Below are 21,722 nucleotides of genomic sequence, written 5' to 3'. Positions count from 1 at the left end.
TAAAAATATAAAATATAATAAATAAGATAAAAAACAGAAGATAAGAATAAAGATAGACTAATTGAAAATAAAGATAAAATAGATAAAAATAGAGATAAAATAACTGAGATAAAATAAGAAAAAATATATAATAAATAAAAGTAAAATCAAATCAGATACAAATAAAGATTAAATAGATAAATATTGAAGATACAATGAGATAAAAAAATAAACATAAAATGAAAAATAAAATAAGATAAAAGAAAAATAGATAAGAATAAATAGAAGATGAGATAAAGTGGCAATTAAGATGGAAGACAAGATGAAATGTAATGAACAGAATATAAATAAAATATATAAAATGTAGCGCTATATACATGAAAATGAGGATTGTGTGTGAATGTAAGTGACAAGTTTATCTGATAAATTGCACAAACATATGAGATAAAGAATAAGATATGGAATATGTAAGAAAGGAATGAGCACATATAGAGGATTTGTATGTGGATTCAAAGTGTTATTAAATGCTTTATTACACTCTGAAAAATTGTTACAATCCAATTGTTACCAAAAAAAAATGTTACAAACCTAGTGAGGATTTGTACATGTGTATAATCCTTTAATAAATGTTTCTTTTTATGTACCATAAACTGTAGTAATCCACCCATCCATTTTTAAACAAGCTCTTAAGCTGCTGGACATTAAACCTAACACATCCAATATGTTTCAGTCTGATACAGACCTTAGGAATCCCAAAATACCGAGACGATCCCAACTGACAACCACAGCCACGTTCTGATAGGCTGCCAGGGATGAACCATCATACTGGCAGGCCCCCCCTGACACCAGGACTCCCCCATGGATCCACACCATCACCCTGGACAACACAACAAACAAACATTTCCTGGTGTCTCTTTGTTACAGTCATTCACTCCTTGCAGCAACCATATTTTCCACAGTTGCCTATTTGGCTGAGTCATATGTACGCTTGCACAAGTACTAACTGGTAATTTGTCTCTAGACAAAGTCAGTCCCAGTGGGTCTGTCCACATGTCAGTCCTCTTGACCTTTCTACTGATGGATACTTCACAGGGGAAGTTTTCCAGACTTCCTCCACAGGTGCTGAAGACTCCTCAAGAGACACGGAGTCATTCAAACAAGACACAGTGGTGCTCTGAGCTAAATGCTAACAAGCTGATGTTAAAGTTCTCCATGTTTATTAGCTTAGTTTAGAGTGTTAGCATGCTAATGTTTGCTAAATAGTACTATGCCTACAACTGAGGCTAATGGTGTGAATGCTGTTAGTTTTGAAAGTGTCGAGATTTGAAGTGAAACAGGGACTTTTCCAGTCTCTCAAATTTTCCATAAACTCCAAAAAGGGTGGGTCCATTGGAATGTTGGGTGATCGCAGCTAGTTCAGACATGTCTGTGATAACAGCAGGACAGAAAATTACAGCTCAAGAAATTGGGGAAATTACATGAGAAGAGTGCGTGGGTGAATTTTATAGATATGAACAAAACCTTGTTGCAATGACGTAAGTAGCCTACCCACGCTAATAAATTTCCAAGGGCTGAGCTGAAATTTTTGAAAGTTTAAATTAGTTGTTTCAATTGCAAAGCAACTGCTGATGTGGATTTAGTTGTATCACATTATTGGAAGTAAACCACAAGAAGATGCTTTATTGTTTGAAGAAATATTGAAGAGAGATTGTACTGAGTTGCAGAAGCTAGGGGAACTGAGGCTAGCATAGGCCTGCACATGTGACGCCACAACTTAAAAAAATGTTGATCTGATGATGGCACTAGAGAACAATATTGTATGTTTACCATGCAGGATTTTTGGCATATAAGAGCAATGGGGGCACAAATGACACTGTGCTGACTCTGCTTTATACAGTTAACATCTTACACCCTAGAGGATACACCAGGGTTTTATTTGTGGATTTTAGTTCTGCTTTTAACTGAGTGAAGACACATATCCTCCTGAAAAGGCTCATCAATCTTAACATTAATACAGGGTTAGTTCTCTGGGGAGGGTTAGAGACTTTCTAATCTGCCATCCACAGAGTCTGTGTCAGACATGCTCACTGTGCGCCCAAGCTGCCCACAAGGATGTGTTCTTTTCTCTGTGCTATTCTCTCTGTTTACTTAGAAATTTATGATCAATGGGAAAATTTCAAATTGTTTAAATATACTGATGACATGGCCTTAGTTGGCCTTTTACAGAAAACAGACCCATCGGGTCAAGTTGCATACCTGGCCCACACTCTGGCCCTGCAAACATGGTGTTGCATCAGCAAGTTAGAAAATAGAAGAAGACTGAAGCATTGATTATTTCCACAAAACAAGATCTGAAGACGGAGCCAGTTTCACTTGATGGCCAACGTGTTGAAACTGTGGAAAATTTTAAATACCTTGGTACGGTTCTGGACTCCCATGCGAGCTCTCTGGAAACACTGAGTATATTTTTTTATTTACTGATTATATTTTCAAGAGATGCTCACTTCTTGGGATACTCAGTGGCCTCAGTGTTAGTCAGCAGATTTTAGAATTTGTGTGCACATCTGTACAGTGGGGCAGTGGTTAGCATTGTCGCCTCACAGCAAGAAGGTTCCAGGTTTGAACCCAGGGTGGGGGAGCCCTTCTGTGTGGAGTCTGTATGTTCTTCCTGTGTCAGCGTGGGTTTTCCCTGGGTACTCCAGCTTCCTCCCACAGTCCAAAGACATACAGGTTTATTGGTGACTCTAAATTGCCCATAGGTGTGAATGGTTGTCTGTCTCTATGTGTAAGTCCTGTGATAGTCTGGTGACCTGTCCAGGGTGTATCCCCATGACCCCCAAGAGGATAAGCAGTTACAGAAAATGAATGAATGTGAGTGTCTTAACTTTGCACCTCCCTGCCTGGTACAGTCATCTTAATTGTACATCCAAGAATGAACTCCGTAGGATTGTGACAATGACAAGTAAAATAGGTGGCAAGCCACAAAAGCCCTTGAGCCAACTCTTTGCAGAAAGGACTGATGAGATTTAAACCACAGAAAGACAATGATCTGTTTTAATGTGTTAGGTGTCATGTAATGACTTTTTACTGACTATTTGATTTCTATCCCTGGTGGACACAAAGATATATTATATTGTATTCTATTCTATACAAAAGTAATCCCTCTCTATCATCACTTATGACTCACTAGAATTGTGTGCTGGTGTATTTGTCTGCAAATACTCTGTCCTCTGTCTTTATTCTTTTCTGATTGGTATATCTATTGCGTAAACCATAGCCAATAACAGCGCACAGGTGTGGTTGGGACTTCATGAAAAGATATCAACCATGTAGCATGCATCCAAGAGTAAGTTATTGAAAATTGCCAGACAGTGCCAATAAAAAAAGGTAAATACAGTGAGGCAAAATTCAAGAAACAACAGTTTGTTCCAAAACAAGAGTGAATTTGGGTTTGGCTTTCACTTTTACTCTTGCATCAGTTGTTGGTTACGGTATGTAAACAGTAATGCCAGCGAAAGTGAAAGTGAAAACCGACCCCAGAGTCACTCTTGTTATAAAAGTTTGTGTGCTTGGTGTTTTGCCTTGCAATATTTGCATTTTGCATCAGCACTGTGTTCACGATTTTCGTAGCTTTCTCTCAGATACATGCTGCCACTACCTAGTCACTAACTTAGTCCCTACCCCACCTGCACGCTGTGCCCAGGAACGTCCCGAACATGGCAAAATAAGAAGAAATCAGGAAATACAGGCAGAGTCTCTGCAAATAAACACACCACCACACACTTCTGCTGGGTCATAAGTGATTACAGGGATTACTATTGTATGACACTTTCATTTCTTTTTATTTGAAAATCCTGCATAGTCTTTTCCAAGGACTTACCAAAGTTATTACAATTCATCCCAGGATTTCCTGAAATCCGATCACTTTGGATTCTTGAAAATTCATTCACCCTCCTGGACATTTTTTGGATCCTCCTTTCCAACAACAACAACCATCATCATATTTTTGTCCTATTAAGTCACTGCACTGTATCCAAACATGTTCACACTCTGCAGCAACTGTCTACAAGATCCAGTGTATGCTCACATTATATGCATTTTGGTGGCAACCCCCTGAACCCCCCACCCCAGGGCTCAGTTGGCTCGGGGACAGGAAACCACAAGGGCCCCATAGGTAGACGAGTAAACAGGATGCCAAAATACTCCTCCACAGAGGTACAGAATGTTTTCACAACACAAGTTTCATGATCTAAATGTGCAGAACTATTTTTGTTTTGCTTTGTGTTGTGGTGATGTCATATACCCGCCTGCTGGAGCCAAAAACACTGCAGGAGTGCAGCAATAAAGAACAGGTGCAGGAGAAGGTTTCCCATAGTTCACAGATGCCTGATAAATAAACAGGAAGTACAACTGCAGCAAAAATGACTTTTAATCTTACAACTTTGTCCAAAATTGCAGAGTATATACAGTATCTATGTGGATGATACCTTTGTGGTGGACAGACAGGTGCATCCACCCGATTACAAACAAGTGTAATCCAGCCAATAGCCTAAAAGCAGGAAGCACTGCCCTTTGAGCGCTCACACTTCAGTCCTTAAAACATCCATATATGGTATTCCTGGGTATTTTTCAGTTACCTTAATGACCCACAGACATGTGCAGGCTTAAATCCTTTAAGGCTCTAATGAAGTTGAGTAAAACACTCACAGTTGTGGAGGCGGATTTTGAAGAAGTTTATTGGCACAGTTATAGCAGCAATGTGTTCTTTGTTAATTCTCAACAACAGTCTGTTTCTATTTGGCAGTACAAAGTTCTCTGGCTAATAGTTTAATTTACAGAAAATGAAAAACACGATGACACTTTGAGCTCAGCTGAAGTGATTGTCAGCACAATTGCATAAAGTGCATATGCAACACAAAGAAAGTGAAACTGAGAGTATTTTAAAAATCACCACATCTGCTTTAGTTGCTGCTTCGTTGCTACATTCGTAGTGGTTTAGTCTGAAGATACTTGCTGTTTATAAATAGATGCAGTAATGTATGATAATGGTTATGTTTCAGGGCTGTAAGGTGTTGAAGTTAAATATGTTACAATGCTTCTAAATGGTAACTGTACCCAGTGCTCAGTGTTGTAGCATGTTGTTACATTGCAAAGTGTGATGTTGAAAGATGTAATATACTGACATACTGTGCTTCTCTGCCTTTTTACAGATAAATATGTTAAATACAGTCTATGGATGTATTTTCAGCATCGACAGCCACCAAGCGGATTTGAAGAGACAAATTCTGGCCAGTATTGCACACCAGTTTTCAACCAGTTCTGACACATCGGCCGCTGAACTCTGCCAACTCCATACCAGGAATATTAGAACATCCACTCGTCAGAGGACCAGTCCAAGAGCTACCCGTCTCAGTAGAAAGCGGGGTTTGTGTGCTCGATGATGCAGCGCCGGCAGTGGCGTCTAACAAACCGCAGAGCCTCTGGCGACACCTCACAGTCCTGCACGTTGAGAAGCTGCAGCTCGCAGCAGTTGGCTGCCAGAGCTTTGAGTCCTCTGCCTGTCACGCTCTCGCATGCTCTGAGACTCACTCGCCTCAGGCCTTGGCAGTACATGGCCAGCTGCTCCAGCCCGCTGTCCGACACAAGCGGGCACTTACCCACATCCAGGGACTTGAGTTTGGGGCAGCTCCTGGCCAAGTGGCTCAGGCCGTGGTCTGTAAGTCCCTCGCAACCCCTCGCGTTTAAGTAGCGCAGTCTCGGGCAGTAGCGAGCCACGTAGCGCATGCCCACATCTGTTATGCGGGCGCAGTGGGCCACGCTCAGGTAACGAAGGCAGCCCTCCAGGCGGGCCACTTCACGTAGGCCAAAATCCCCCACCAAGCGGCAGTCACTGAGACTAAGCTCCCTTATTGAGGGGCAGTGGAGAGCCAGGTGGCGCATGGCTTCATCCGTCAGTCTGGTGCAGCGGCGCAAGTACAGATGTGTCAGGCGGGGGCAGTGGGAGGCGATAGTTCGCAAGCCCTCGTCCTCAAGGGAAAAACAATCGGTCATGTCCAGGTAGTGAATGGAGATCTGCTGGCCGTGCAGAGGGGACAGCTGGAGTGAGGCCTCCTGGGTAAGGCTGATACATGTGACCTTGGAGCAGCCTGGAGGGAGAGGAAGCAGAGGTCAGACAACTAATTATTTCTCCAGAGAGTTTTTACTTAAGGTTAAGTTCACTGTCTGTCTTAAAACTAAAGTCAGAGGCCTGTGTGAGGAATTAAACAGACTTTACTTGCTGTAATTATTCCTCCTGTCTATGATACTGGCCCCTTAAGACATTTGTTCCCAGTGTGCTTCTCATTCCAGTGATGGGAGACAAAAATCAACAGTCAAATATATTCCATGGTTTAGCTGAACCTAAGTTAAAATGTTAGTGGTCAGAGTGTTTTCCAAAGCAACAGTCTTTTTAGTACAAACTTCCCTCTTTGTGTCTTTGTGTCTCTCCACCACAACACTATTTGAGGATTCCAATCCATTTGATTTGTCTGACTGAGACGGCTCCATCCTGACATTAGCTCCATATAAAAAAGATTTGCATTTGGTCCCACATGACATACATTTAAAGTACATATTTCCACATACAGAACAAGGTATTTGCCCTGGTGTTTTAGTGCAGTGGTTTTCAACTGGTGGGTTGCGGTCCAAAAGTTGGTCGCGGATCCATTCTGAATGGATTGCAAGTGACTCGCATATGTGTTAAATTTGTAAAAAAAACCCACTTTATTTTAAAGTACAGTGAGTTTCTGGCACAGAGCTTTTATTTTGAAGTGCTGTTTCCTGCTGTAGAGTGAGTGACTTACAGACAGCTGCCTGAAAGAGACAGCAAACTAGCTCAACAACATGGCCGAACGCAAGTATGACACTGAATTTATTTAATTATGGGACCTCAAACTAATGACTAAGGAGAAATCTGGACCCTGTGGCTGGACCAGTTGGGAACCACCGTTTTGGTGCACAACCATGGGCGAATTATGAGACAATGGGTCCCTGGGCAGAGACATGCAAAAGGCTTTGTGGTGGTTTTGCATTTCTTTGTACTTTTTATGCATCTTTTTGTGGTTTTGTGTCTCTTTGCAGCCATTGTTTTTGTCTCCTTGGGTTGCTTTGTGTGTATTTGTATTTAATTGGGTGATTTGATTTGAATTTTGTGTCTTTTTCTTTTGGTCATTTGGGTCTCTGAGGTAGTTTTGTGTTACTTTGTAGTTATTTTGTGTCTCCTTGTAATTGTTTGGGTCTCTTTTTAGGTAATTGTGTGTCTTTTGTCTTGTGGTGATTTTGTATCACTTTGTAGTTTTTTTGTGTCCCTTTTTGGTTGTTTTCCATTTTTTGTAGTTATTTTTTGTCTCTCTACAGTTCCTCTGCATCTTTGTGGTCATTTTGAGTCTCTTCCTGGTGGGTGTTTATTTGGGTGCCATTTTGCAGTTGAAGGCCAAGAGGCCCACTGACAGTTTCAGCCCTCATGCCTGTGCCTCTTAGACCTGTTCTGTAATCCATTCACAAGCACAATAATAGACACAGTAAAATAAAATAAACGAAAACTTATAGCAAGTACTACAAGTGTCAATAAACAGAAATTAAATAGAAAAATTCACAATAAAAAGCAAAATATTTGTGTTTTTAAAATAATGCGCTGTACAATTTTGAGAATATGTGCCATGTAGAGTGATAATAATATGAAAGAAGTGCATTGATGCAAAGCATTGTGACAGATGTGGAGAGTTTATGTTAATGCAATATGTAGTGTCTGTGTGGCAGAATAAGAGTCTTAAATGTATGTATGGACACATAGGCATAGACTTTGGGGGACACACAGGGGACACTTCCCCGAAATATTTATAATATGTCGGTGTTCCCCCTAAATAAAAACATAAAAGAAGCAGATATCTTTCATCAAACTGCTATAATGAGACACAAAGATGCAACAGTGCCTCTGGTAAAGTAGGTGGTTGCTATATGCAAGCTCAAAAGCAAGGTTTGCAGTCTACCATAAAATGGAAAGAAGCAACTATGCATGATTTATGTTGGAAGTACTGTGACATTTCCAAAATAACTTGATGCAGAAAAATTCACCAGAATGCAGGAACTGATGTGTTTGACACTCAGAATTTCTTTGGGGAGGATTGCTTAATATGTGTCCCCCCAAAATTGTGAAGCAAAACCTTAGTAACTGTATGCACGCATGTGCCTGTTAATAAATTTTTGAGACAGATTTGGAAAAAATGTGAACCTTCCCTTTAAAGCTCAGTTATGAGTAGCCACTTGAGGGTGCCAGAGTAAAACCTGCTGTATTTGGCTGTACGCCTGCAACAAGAAGCATGAAGATGTTTGAGTGCAAACAACTCCAAGAAAACCAAAGCTGTGGTTTATTTTCAGGGAAAAATGATCAAAGGCTGATCTTTTACTGTCCTTGACGGTAAAAAAAAAAAAAAAAAAAAAAAAAAAAAGGAGATTTGATTTCATTATTTTCAGCCTTTCAAATAAAAGCCGCAGGTCTTCTTTTAAAAGCTATTTTTACAACAAAGGGCTTACTTCCTGGTGCTAATGGTGCAGACATTGCTGTGCCACCGGAGTCCTGTCCAAGTCAATGTTATTTGTGTCACTTTCTTAATGAAAGCAGCAGACCGCTCTCCTTACTTACGTTGAGGTAAGTTCTGCTTTCAGCTAAAGAAAGCCTTTCTTCTCCCACATGGGAGCTTGAGGTTGGCAGAGCTTCTCCTGCTCCTCTAATGATTTTACCAGCTTTAGTAGAAATGACTGAGAGCGATCGAGGAGAGGAATTCTTGGAGGTAAATCTACACATGTGCGTGATGTCGGGTAGCAGTAATAAAACTGAGAGAGCCTACCACCAGTCAGATGGTATAGAATTTCCTTTTACCTGAGAGGTTCAGGTGTTCCAGGCTGGGGCAGCGGGACACCACCTCAAACACAGCCTCATTGGAGATGTTATAACAGCCAGCAACCTCCAGGCGACGCAGCTCCGGGCAGCACTGGGCCACGATGTGCAACCCACGGTCCGTGAGCCTTTTGCAGCCGTTCATCACCACCGTCTCCAGGGTCAGACACACGTTCGGAGTGTCCTGGCACAGCCGGTGGGTCAGGACCCTGATGGCACGGTCAGCGTGAAGCAGCTCCCCTGTTAGCCGCACAGTGCTCCACAGCCTCGGGTCCCACGCCAGGTTGTACCAGCGGCGGCATACGCGGGCGCAGCGGCACAGCTGATTGGTGGGGAGATGGGAGAAGATCTGCAGGAGGGCGTGGTCGGGGAGGAGGTCGATGGGGGCGTGGTGGTGGCTTTTCGACTGGCGGGAGCGAGTGTGGGTGCCGGGTTGAGAGTGGACCACAGCAACGGTCTCGGCGGGGGCTGAGGAGGAGGAAGAGGAGTTGGTCTCATGGCCGTTACTGGAGAGAGCAGGTGAGGAGAGAGAGGAGGACTTGGATGGCAGGATAAGACCAGGGCTGGGGGTGCTCAGAGTACGAGTGCTGGATTCTAAACCTGGTGGAGAGGACAGACAAGAAAAGAGAGGAAGCAGTTAGTGTCTGACAACGAATTAATCCAAATTACCTGTAAATCTAAAGAATATTTATGCACTTCATCAGTCATATGAGCTCTGACTTAGTTCTGATTCCTTATTTCCAATCTCGTTGATCATCTTATGACCCATCAGATTTTCATTTTTGTAAGATCCAGACCCTAAAACCTCACGCACAACACGCCTGGAATTATTTTATAAGTCTACAGTAATTTAATGTCAAATTTCAAGTCTTTATGTGTCATATGCGCCACAATTAAAGTAGAGCAGTCATAGGCAATAAAATCATTGCTCTTGGGCTGCCTCTAACAATGCCTTTACCAAATGTATGAAAGAAAAAACATGCAGTAAAATGAGAATCCAAGACAAATACATGAAAGAAGTTGAAAGAGGAATAAAATTAGTATACATAAAAAGGAAGAGAATAAAATTACATTTTCAAAATCAAATCAAATCCAATTTCAAATCTAATACTGTGTAAGACAAAATATACATGTAGACTGTGGTGTGTGCGGGTCAAAAAGGTTAGTAGAAGCAATATTCAGGTACAGTGCACAACATTGGTTTTGATTAAGACCTGGACTAATGTCATATTTTTGGAGAAAAAAATATGAAATCAGCCTTTTTCTTGTTTTCAAAAATAGAACAAAGGTTTAACAAATCTGAAACTGTGTTTTATGCAGTCTCTGTCCTGATATGTACAGTTTAGCTAATACTGTGGTTTTAGAGCTTGACCTGGTCTCATTTGACGTGGACAGAGATAAGGCAGTGAAAACACCCTCATGAGTAAAGTAGAGGCTTCACAGATCTGACATGATCTGGGTTTTAAATGGCATTCAGGCTTTAACCATGAACTCTAATACTATTCACAACAAGAAATAGTGCAAAAACTGGGAGTTTCTGTAATCTCCTAATTTCTAGATGCAGTAAAGAGGCCAATTTCAGCTCCACCCTTGAATGTGGATGAACTTTACCAACTTCTATTAAGGGAAAATCCACTATAAGAAACTTTTTTAAAAATATAATCAATGTGTTGAATGTATTCCAGGAATAACTTTGCAATAAAAACTGTCATTTCACTTTTTGCTGTACTTTCCTTAAATCTGACTCATGCACTCTTAATTTCCTTCATTTCTCAGAATGACTTTTGACAACTAAAATGAAACACAATAACTGTACTGTCATCTGTGGGTTTTACAGAGGTGGAGAGTGCAGCTAATAATGACCCTGTTAGTAAGACTGAGAAGGAAAGAGTTTCCATGCAAGAAAAAAAAAGGTTTAGCATCTTAAAGGGGTAGTCCAGCAATTTAGTATTGCACTGACATAAAGTTGAGGGAGTCACATGAGACAGAGTGAAAAGCAATAGTCAAAACTGAGGCAGCAGAGGCTGTGGTGTCCAGACTTTTAGGGAGCTGATTTCATCTATAAAGCACATGGAAACTCAATGCACTTGTCTTTAAAGTACATAACAAGTGACAAGAGATTTCAATTTTGAAAAAATCTAAACATTGCACACTGCAAAACCATGGGACAACTTCCAATAATGCAACCTGCAGAATCCTTTCAGTAGATCCTCATTGTCTTGTAATAGCCAAGCTCAAACTCAGATAACCCTTGAGTTATTTTCTCAGGACTCGTCAAAGCTCCCTTCAGAGCGACAGAAGACATTATACAGCTGTTTCCAGAGACTGTGTTGTGCTCCTCTTAAAAGCATTAGCATTGCTTTTGATAACATTGTCGGACTCAAGATGGACATTTCAAAGAATCAAAATGGAAACAGCAGAAGCAGAGATATTGTCTTTTTTATTCCTTGTCAAAACTTGCGCCTACATCACCCACAATGTAATGTGACCACCATGATTCATGTGCGTTGTGCTAGTACAAGCTAATTTAGCCTTAAGCAGAAATGAGGAGCGGGCTACAGAAGTCTGATGACTTCACTTATTTCTAACCCCACAGCCTCAGATGTTGGTGAAGATTCAAAGTCATACAGGTCACGGTAATCTTTCTGCAAATCACCCACCCATTACATTTGTATGTTATAATGAAGTGGATAAGCTGAACTGAAAGTTTCTTCATGTTTCAACAAGGCTGTGGTAAATGTACGGTTATGTTTAGGCACAAATACCACTTGGTCAAGGTTAGGAAAAGATCATGTTTTGGCTTAAAGCACAATTGCCACTGGAAACACAACAACTTGCTAAAAAACTCCCATGTTCTGTGGCACAAATGCCACCAGAAATGAGGTGATATCTCACAAAAAAAACACAACCACATTCGGTGGCACAAACACTGTTGGAAGCACAGTGATGACCGTTGTTGTTTGTTGGTCTTCAACAGTGGTCTGCAGCTTGTCTGTCACCTTGCACAAATGCTGCTGGAAAAGCAGCGGCAACTTGCAACAAAACACTCAGGTTCTGTGGCACAAACGCCACTGGAAACAAGGTGACATCTCTCAAAAAAACACCCGTGTTCAGTGGTCTACAGCTTTGCAGTCTTCTTGCTTAGGTGTCACGCCATCCACCATCCCTTCCACCTCCCACTGATAAAATCAGCTCATATACTATGTTCCTTTTTTTCTTTGAAATGTACAAATGTAATTTACTCCTGGTTTGCAGAAACATACAATGCCAACATTTTCTCACGGCAACTAGACTGCTATTTTCTCAAGTGACATCACTAGAGGCAATATGTGATTTCATGAAGCTCTCTGGGGCCACAAAAGGCTTCAAACAACTTTTTCCACATATGCAGGTTTACTCCACAAGACCTGTAAACCAACTTTGATGTGTGTATTCTGAGGAGTTTCCGATTAAACCAGTTAAATTGGTGTAATGCCCCTTTATACCCCAAATGTGTCATGGCTGCATTGCATTCTGGACCTTTGAGACAACTGTCCGTGGGAACACTGGCCTCCCTTTTTCTACAGTATGATAAATTTCTTGCTGTATGACTCTTAAGAGTTTCACTCTTAAGGACCAACACCACATCTTTACTGCTGCTGTTATTCCATTAATCTTCACTGTATCTGGAAACGACATAATGTCACATTCTATTTGTGGGAATAAGAAGCGTAGACAAAAGCCAGGAAAATGGGTCACAAAGTGTAGAGTTCATCATGACGGTGCCATAGCCACACCAGCTTTTATCATCAACGAAGAGGAGTTTCCATGGATCTCGTTATCATGTTTTTGGATGTTTGGGAAAAAATGTGTCGCAGGGCCTCTTCGTCAGATGAACTCTGTGGCTTCAAAGTGACCAACTGAGGAGTTTGCCGTTGGGGCTGACACTGTACAGTTCACCCTGTGTAAACACTGAGGCCCTCCTGACAGATGTGCGCTGATTGCCCGCCATGTCTGAAGACGCAGCTGTGAGAAGCGGAGGCTGGATCCCATCGCCGTGGCGTGAGACGACGGAGCCCTCCGCCTCCGTAAGCCGGGGCGTCGGGACCTGACTCCCGGTGTCGACCCATCACACTGGGACACTGAGTGCTCTTCACTGATGCTATCTGCGTCTCCTCATCACCCCTCCAATTCATCTTGTTCAGTCTCGAGGAGCTCAGTCGGACTGATAGTCATCACTAAAAGCATTTCAAGTAGTCACGAGTATGATGTCACTTACAGCTGTCCAATTCTGCAGGCATTCTGAGTCTGCAGGCTTAAAGGGCAAAAAATTAGGTGTTATCATCTTTCAAAATAAAGATCATTCAGTATGTGTTAGACTCATAGTTATGTGTTAATATGGGCGAGTCTAGAGCTCTATTTTTCTCCAGTGAGATGTCCTAACAAAACATTTACGAAGTGTTGAGTTAAGAGTATTATTCCAAAAGATATTGTATCAATCTTTGAGGCTTTTACTTATGTACTTAGTATTCATCTACACCTTTTACTTATTCCAACCTTCTTTTTTTTAACCTTTTACTTCATTTTCCAAGAACCTAAGAACCTTTAAAGGAACACAGGAACTTGCCCTTTGTTCCAGAGGAAAATATACACTGACCAGCCGCTTTATTAGAGTCACCTTGTGAGTACCAGGTTGGACCCCTTTTACCTCCAGAACTGCCTTAATTCTTGGTGTCATAGATTCAACAAGGTGCTGGAAACATTCCTCAGAGATTTTGGTCCATATTGACATGATAGCATCACACAGTTGCTGCAGATTTTGCCAACTGCACATCCATGATGTGAATCTCCCGTTCCGCCACATCCCAAAGGTGCTCTATTGGATTGAGATCTGGTGACTGAGGAGGCCATTGGAGTACAGTGAACTCATTGTCATGTTCAAGAAACCAGTTGGAGATGATTTGAGCTTTGTGACATGGTGTGTTATCCTGCTGGAAGTAGCCATCAGAAGATGGGTACACTGTGGTCATAAAGGGATGGACAAGGTCAGCAACAATACTCAGGTAGGCTGTGGTGTTTAAACCATGCTCAGTTGGTACTAAGGGGCCCAAAGTGTACCAAGAAAATATCCCCCACACCATTACACCACCACCACCAGCAGCCTGAACCACTGATACAAGGCAGGATGGATCCATGCTTTCATGTTGTTTACACCAAATTCTGACCCTACCATCTGAATGCTGCAGCAGAAATCCAGACTCATCAGACCAGGCAACTTTTTTCCAGTCTTCTATTGTCCAGTTTTGGTGAGCCTGTGTGAACTGTAGCCTCAGTTTCCTGTTGTTAGCTGACAGGAGTGGCACCTGGTGTGGTCTTCTGCTGCTGTAGCCCATCTGCTTCAAGGTTAGACGTGTTGTTGATTCAGGGATGGTCTTCTGCAGACCTTGGCTGTAACCAGTGGTTATTTGAGTTACTGTTGCCTTTCTATCATCTTGAACCAGTCTGGCCATTCTCCTCTGACCTCTGGCATCAACAAGCCATTTAGGTGGTGTGTCTATTGTAGCAGATGTATTGTGGAATATGTTGTGATGTTTGTATTGTGGTATATGTACTGTGGTATGTGTATTGTAGTGTGTGGATTGTGGTCTATGCATTTTATTGTGCCTTCCATGTTTATAGTGTATTGCGGCTGTATGATGTTTTAAACTGTATATTTTTTTTAATAACATTTAGGTCTACATGTAAAATCCCAACTCAGGACAAAAGTTGAAAATTAACGATAGCTATAAACTCTGTGCGATACATCAGTTCCATACTCTGCATTGGAACAATGGTAAATCACATTGTCCCTATCAAATAAAATAAAAATAAATAAAGAGAGTAAAAGAGAGAAGGCTGGTGAGAGGTGCTACACTTAACTTGCTGATTGTTTCAATGTGGTCATGCACAAATCAACACACACACAAAAAATGACTCAGCAGATCCAAGTTTCTTTTCAAGAGGCCACAATTACTCTGGTGTTGTTGCTTTGCCATGTGCCAAAACTGTGGCTCAAACAAAGTTGTTTGTCTAATCTTGTTTTTTCAGACGTTGTGGAAATACAAACAGGACTGAGATTAAAATGGACTTTTGGAACTTGATTTCCAAAGTGTTAGAACTCCTCATTTGCAGGGTTTTATTTGGACAATAATTTGGTTAAAGATATTGCCAATATTCAGCTTATAATGTTTGCTTTTGTTAAAACTGCCTGATAGTGTTGAGTCATGTCTGTGGTAACTTTTTTAGGCAGTAGTTTGCAGTGTTGTAAATGAATACAGTTGCCAGGTTGCCATTAGCAAACATGTTGAGAAACTGGCAACCAATTCTTGGCCTTTATTTGGCATTGATGGTAACCATTTTTTGTAACTGCATGGTATCTTAATTACTTCAAATATAAGGTGACTAAATATGGCGACTATATTTTCAGTTTTGGCAACGAAAAGCTGACGCCTAGTTGCTAACCTAACAGCCACTTTTCAAAGTTTATGTTGAGCCATGATTGTTAGATAAGCCTTTACTTTTACTACCACCCACCCCCTGTCATCCCCATATATTTACACTGATATAATTTTATTAACACTAATCTGAGTCATGTAGATTGAACCATGGTTGAACTGTGTTAGTTAATGGATTCTTCCGGACCGACAGTCAGCAGGTTCTACACAGCGTGTTTCAGCCTCTTCATGACAAATGTACAGCATCCTGCCTCTGTCATGTGGATTTGTGTGCAGGGCCCAACAGCTGGGCAGCGACACCGTCCTTACGACTGTCCTGCAGATCTGTATTCCAGACCTTGGCTCGGTCCGCCTCCCGCTTCGCCTCTGATGACATCCACAGACTCGTCCCTCTCGGGAACATGTCCTCCGATTCACGGCTACTTTAAAACCCCTCTCTTGTGTGCCTTAAAATTCTCACTCGCACTCACATTCGAGCAAAACGACGAGCGCCGCAGCCAAAAATGCATCGTGTGTTACAAATCTGCATTTTGCTCAGCTTACAGGAGCATGTTGGGATTGAATCATTCCTGTGGGTTGACCTCTGTTTGGGTTTAATGCATCAGATTCTTGGGTGGTCTGCCTATGATTAGTTCAACTTTAAATGTGTAGGATTATTTCCTTGAGGTCATGTAGCTTATCTTGGCCTGTGTATTTTTAGCTTAATACAAAGGATTTAATGGTCTGAGGTCATTATAAGCACCTCATCTATTTTGAATTTCACACACCTGTCCAAATATGTCATGACAATAGCGGTGCCGGGGCTTTTTATGTTTATTCAAGTACACTGCAAATATTGCAGGATTCCTGAGTTAATACCTAGTGATTGGGAATTTATCCAACATGGCTAACACACACTATGCAACCCAGAGCTATACAAACAAGTGGAAATATATGGAGAGCTAGAACAGTGACAGTAAGTTTTGGCATCAAAAAAAAAAGCTGGCATTGAGAAAGGAAACTGATACTGAAAGAAACCTATAGAAAGTAAAATGTCTTTTACATTGTTCTGATATTTTTTGCACCCTGATGTGTCTCCTCGGTATGCAGATTATATGTAAATCACACTATCACTGCCCCTCCCCTCAAACCCCTTCTCCCCACGCCAAAACAGCAACAGAGGGTTGAAACTGAAAGAAGGAACAAAACCTAGAACTCCACCTCGTGGTCATATGCCTCTGCGAACCAGTCAAGTTGCGGTTGCAGTTTACATCCATGTCTGTTCTAACTCATATGTAGCCATGACAGCTGACAATGCTTCAAATATGGATGTTGCTGCAAAGAACCTACAAATTCTAAAATGTGGATGCTTCACACATCTTCACCTGGCAGCTCAGGAGATGTAAACAATCAGCACAGTTTCAAGGTGGACATCCAAGATTAGTGTCAACACTTCAGTACCTGACCAAATACCTCCCTCTCTGTTCCTGAGTTATGAGGCTGAGCATTGACCAAAAAGAAAAGGGTTTTTGCAGAACATTATGATGCCAAAGTGAAGTTAACCTTTGACCTTTTGGATATAAATCAGACATTTGTGTGAAATTTTGTCATAATTACTGTATGGATTCTTGAGTTACGGCCAAAAACATGTTTTGTGAGGTCACAGTAACCTTGACCTTTGACCACCTAATTAAAACCAGTTCATCCTTGGGTCCAAAAGCACGTTTGTGCCAAATTTGAAGAAATTCCCTAAAGGCCTACTTGAGATATCACATTCACAAGAATGAAACAAATGCTTATTCACAGTTACCTTCAACCACCAAAATCTAATCAGTCCTTCCTTGAGTCCACCCGGATGTTTGTGCCAAATTTAAAGAAATTCCCTCAAGGTGTTCTTGAGATAGGGAGTTCACAAGAATGGGAAGAATGTACAAACAGATGGATGGACAACCAAAAACATAACGCCTCCAGCCACTGCTATTGCCGGCGCAGGGGCATAAAAAGTGTCAGGGTAAAGAAAAAAATAACTGACACTAAAAAAAATTATTTTCATTGAAAAACACATCAGAAAGCAAAACAAAATAAAATAAAAATCGAAATAAAATAAAATAAAATAAAAGTTTTTAATCCCTGTAGCCCCATGGAAAAATGTAGTTTTTTTGCTAAATGGGTCCATCTTTTTATTACAGAATAAGTATCTTAATGATGAAAGCTATATATTTACGGTTAAAGCTCTGAATTCAATTATCAATCTTGTGGCATCTCAACAAAAGTCTCCACATCAAGAACAGGATCAGATTTTCCACAGACACATTACTTGAGTCATTAATTTTGATGGATGCATTTCTTTGTTGTCCAAGTCCAAGTTGGTGCGATGGGATTCTGCACGGACAGACAAAACTCATCTGCCACTGGCTCAGGAGCAACTTCCAAATCGCGTAATTACATGTGTCACTGATCAGAAGAGTGCTCCAGGCTCCGGAGAAACACAGTGCTACTAATTACAGTACTTCCGCCCCCGTCCTTTCTCTCAGAGTCACACTTCCACACAGCTGGTGGGAAAAGTTAAACAGAGACAGCTTTGTTGCTTAGTTGCACTGGATTTGGGGTAGATAGCACCTGGGTCTCTTTAAGAATGCCCAGGTGTTATCTATCTTTGTTTTCTAGCTGAGGGGGGCGACTGTTTATCCAATCACCATTAACCATTGATGCTGTACACATAATAAGCTTTGTTGAAGTTGCTGACAGTGATGTTATGACAGAAATATTCACTTTTCTTTCACACTTTCACACTTAATCACTCCTGGATATGAATGATCCTTTTAGCATCTGGAGAACCTCAGCTAGATGTTAAATGCTGTGTGAGCCTTTTTTCTTTGCGGTGATGTATTTGCTAGCAAGAGACATTTTCAAGGACGCACAGTCTTAGCAATTAGACAGTCTCATCTCTATAGTTAAGACAAACACATTGTTTAGAGCCAGCTGTGCAGACACAGGCTAAATAAAGAGCTGTAGAATTAAGACAGAAAATGTATGAATGCAAATGTTTGCCAGGCATGATAAAAAAAAAAACTCCAGATGAGGCATATTACTGTATGCAAATAAAAACACATTTCATCAGGTGCAGAAAGCATATTTTCATTCCTGAGAAATCCCCAAATCTGAGATCACAGCTTTGTTCATCCTCTTTAGGATAAACCCCTGATCTGCATACGCACCTTCGAAATGTAACTGTCTTAACAAACAGCAACACTTCTACTTCAAGTATGACTATTGATATAAGGCCGGAGAAACTTTTTTCATAGTTCTAAGAACAACATTTTTAGGAATTCCCCTTTTTCTACACCTCAAAAGCTAGAAATGATTGTAGTTCTTTGAATGCCATTTTTAGCTCCTATTTCAGAGTAGCTACTCTCCCAGCACCAGAGGAACCTCAAGTAAAATTAGTGTCCGTTGATTGGTCAAACACATGAGCCACTGCAGCATCGGCAACTGCCATTTTTAAAAACCTGTTAAAACACACAAAAAAATGCAAACAAGTAAGTTTGAATTCGCAATAACTGCAACCTTCATGCCGATTTTCAGTCTCCTAGGGCAAAAACTGTGGCCACCAAAGGGTGGGGAAATTTCTGTGGATTCACCGACTGTCTGACCAACTGACCAACCGACCACCAAACCAACCGGCTGTAGAGCAAGCTACAGAGCTGCTGGTTACAACTAAAAAGTATGTAGTTCTCACGGGAGCTCCCCAGTGGACACTTTCTCTTGGAGGGACCCCAGAACTCCATCTATCCATTTTCATCCGCTTATCCAGGGCTGGGTTGTGGAGGCAGCAGGCCAAGAAAAGTACCCCAGGCGTCCCTCTCCCAATGACACTTTCCAGTTGCTCCTGGGGGACCCCAAGGCGTTCCCAGGCCAAATGAGATATGTAATCCCTCCAGTGCATTCTGGGTCTGCCCCGGGGCTTCTTCCGTGCCCGAAACACCTCTAACAAAAGGCACCTGGGAGGCATCCTGATCAGATGCCCGGACCACTTTAAGTGACTCCTTTCGACGCTAAGGAGCAGCAGCTCTACTCTGATCTCCCACAGGATGTCTGTGCTCTTCACCCTGTTTCTAGGGAGATAGGGTGAGACCCCAGAACTGTTTTGTCCTAAAATGCCTTTTGTTGTAGGCTGCTGTCTATAGTAAAAAGTCAACTAATTTTGGATAATAAAAACTATCAATAGCTATTCTCAATTTTCAATTTTAGTGTGAAGCAAAAAAGTTCACTCTTGACCTTTGAAACAGTAGTTTGAAAACTCAAGGTCAACTTATTATACTCGCCTTTTCCAGAACTTTTAGCTGTATTGCATGGAAGTGTCCCTCGAGTTTGTTAAAGCCGAGATGCAATGAAAAATGCCTTTATAACATTTTTAGATCACATCCTCGGCCATATTGTGCACCTATTTAACAATATATTAAACAATATTTAACAATACACAGAGTATAAATTGACTTCTTCTCTTCCTCCTTGATGGATACTACTATCCCACTGACCGCACACTCTCTGGGCCTTGCTGTAGTGAAACTCCCACATTTCAACCATCAAATCAAATTCCTCTCACTTTTAAATTCCACCTGTCTATCCTGTTTGGCTCAGAAATATGATGATACTGAGGCTAGATACTCTCAAAATGTTGTTTCATCTGGACTAAGTCTAGGACAACTTCCAAGGTCAAGAATAAACATGCTTTAGTTTAAGGTCAACAAACATGAGGATTTCTGGAAGTGCAATCAATGAAATCATTGTATGTCAACAGATCTATCTTTGTGACAACTAAGCAAATTCTATCTGCTAATAAAGACCATCTGATACAACCAGAAGCTTGAGAATAAGCTAGTAATTAGTACTCGACTTAGGATTGTTGGGTGCATTAACCTGCAGCTCCAAACTCTGAGCATTAAAGGCTAAACTTTCTCGTTCCTCTCAGTTACTGCTGGAATCTGTATAAGTTTACCAGTGTGGTGTCGTGTTTTATATCTCCGTATCGCTGCAAACCTATCATTAACAGAACAAATACCACGCAGCTGTTAAAATGCTCTTGAAGGCACTGTAAGCGCAGATGGTGGAAGATTCAGTTGGTTTTCGGAAATCAGAGGAGAAACAGTGGAACATCTGGTCTTTACCCTGGACAAAGAACAACGGAACAGTGGTGAAATGAAAGAGAAACTCATGCATTTTGAATGTGCGTATAGCCACAGAAAGGCATACTTGGCTGAAATCATTTGCCGCTAATACCCAAATCTAAGCTGATCCACAGCAGTGCCGCAGCAGGATCCCATTAACATCAACTCACTTCTGAGACACATCTGGATCACGCTTTGATACCAGAAGTTTAATGTAAATCAATGGAAGTGATCACCCAAAAACACAAGATGCCTGCGTGATGAAGAGGCTGCAGCTGCATGTTCGGAGTGATGTCGCCTTAATGACAAAAACCTGATGAATTCCTTTTTTTTTTAAAAAAAAAAAAAAAAAAAGTAACGTACGAAAACAGATTTACGGGAGTCATTCGAGGGCCTCTAAAAGAAAATAGGGACAAGAGGAAAAGAGAGAGGGAAGATAAATTGGCAAAAGAGTCTGCAGACTTTAGCAGAGACAGAGACAAGTGCACAGGCAGGGTCAATCCAGACTTTGACGCAGTCTGGTCATAAACTAAAGCTATAGGGATTCTTTTCAGGATCTTGCAGTGCTGTGAAGCTCTGCTAAGACCCTGTCTGGAGCTCGCAGGATTATTACTGCTGCATCTGGCAGAACAGACCAATCCATTACCTCAATGCCATTAGCCCTGTGACATGTTCCTGCTCTGCAAGCTTCACTGTGCTCCCCTCGTGACAGGGCTGTGTGGTGCATGTGAGGGAATCAGAGATGCTCATTTTCTACTCAGACGTCAGGAAATCAAAGAAAGAAGTATCAGCTGATAGAAAAGAATTGATTTATCAGTGTTAAACGGTTACGTGCTCCAGTTTTTTTAAAGGGAAACATCCGACTGAGAGGATAAAAAACATCTGGGTCTGTCTTGGGTTTTACTGAATACATGGAAGTTGATATTACCGTACAGTGTGGCGGCTAGGCTATCAGTAAAGCCTTCACTACAGGAAGGTCTTACGTCACGGGACAACCTGAAAGACAATAGGGCCTGCTGGTTCCTTTACAATGTGCACACTTGGACAGGAAACAGACTCCTTAGTTCTGCACAACCCCCATAACTCCATGTCTTCTGGACTGCAGCTATTCTCACACTCACTCAGTCTTGAGGATTCAGGTTTTTTTGAAGCTTTTGCAGCTACAGATTCTGCTATACGTGCGCCAGG

The 21,722-nt window shown here is 41.4% G+C and overlaps 1 protein-coding gene across 1 annotated transcript in view; it reads right to left on the bottom strand.

The window, feature by feature from the left end:
• Window positions 1-4,400: 4,400 nt before the first annotated feature.
• The window catches only part of LOC117264438 (F-box/LRR-repeat protein 7), a 37,017-nt gene continuing 19,695 nt past the window's right edge, over window positions 4,401-21,722 (bottom strand). Inside the window, exons 3-4 of the mRNA XM_033638379.2 lie at window positions 8,897-9,514; window positions 4,401-6,125 (exon numbers count right to left, since the gene is read on the bottom strand). Of these exons, the coding sequence (XP_033494270.1) occupies window positions 5,389-6,125; window positions 8,897-9,514 (1,355 nt within the window). The 3' untranslated portion in view covers window positions 4,401-5,388. The remainder of the gene's footprint in view (window positions 6,126-8,896; window positions 9,515-21,722) is intronic.

This window comes from Epinephelus lanceolatus, chromosome 20 (genome assembly GCF_041903045.1).
Source record: "Epinephelus lanceolatus isolate andai-2023 chromosome 20, ASM4190304v1, whole genome shotgun sequence".
NCBI classification, from domain to species: Eukaryota; Metazoa; Chordata; class Actinopteri; order Perciformes; family Serranidae; genus Epinephelus; species Epinephelus lanceolatus.
This window is presented reverse-complemented; position numbering and strand designations above follow the sequence as displayed.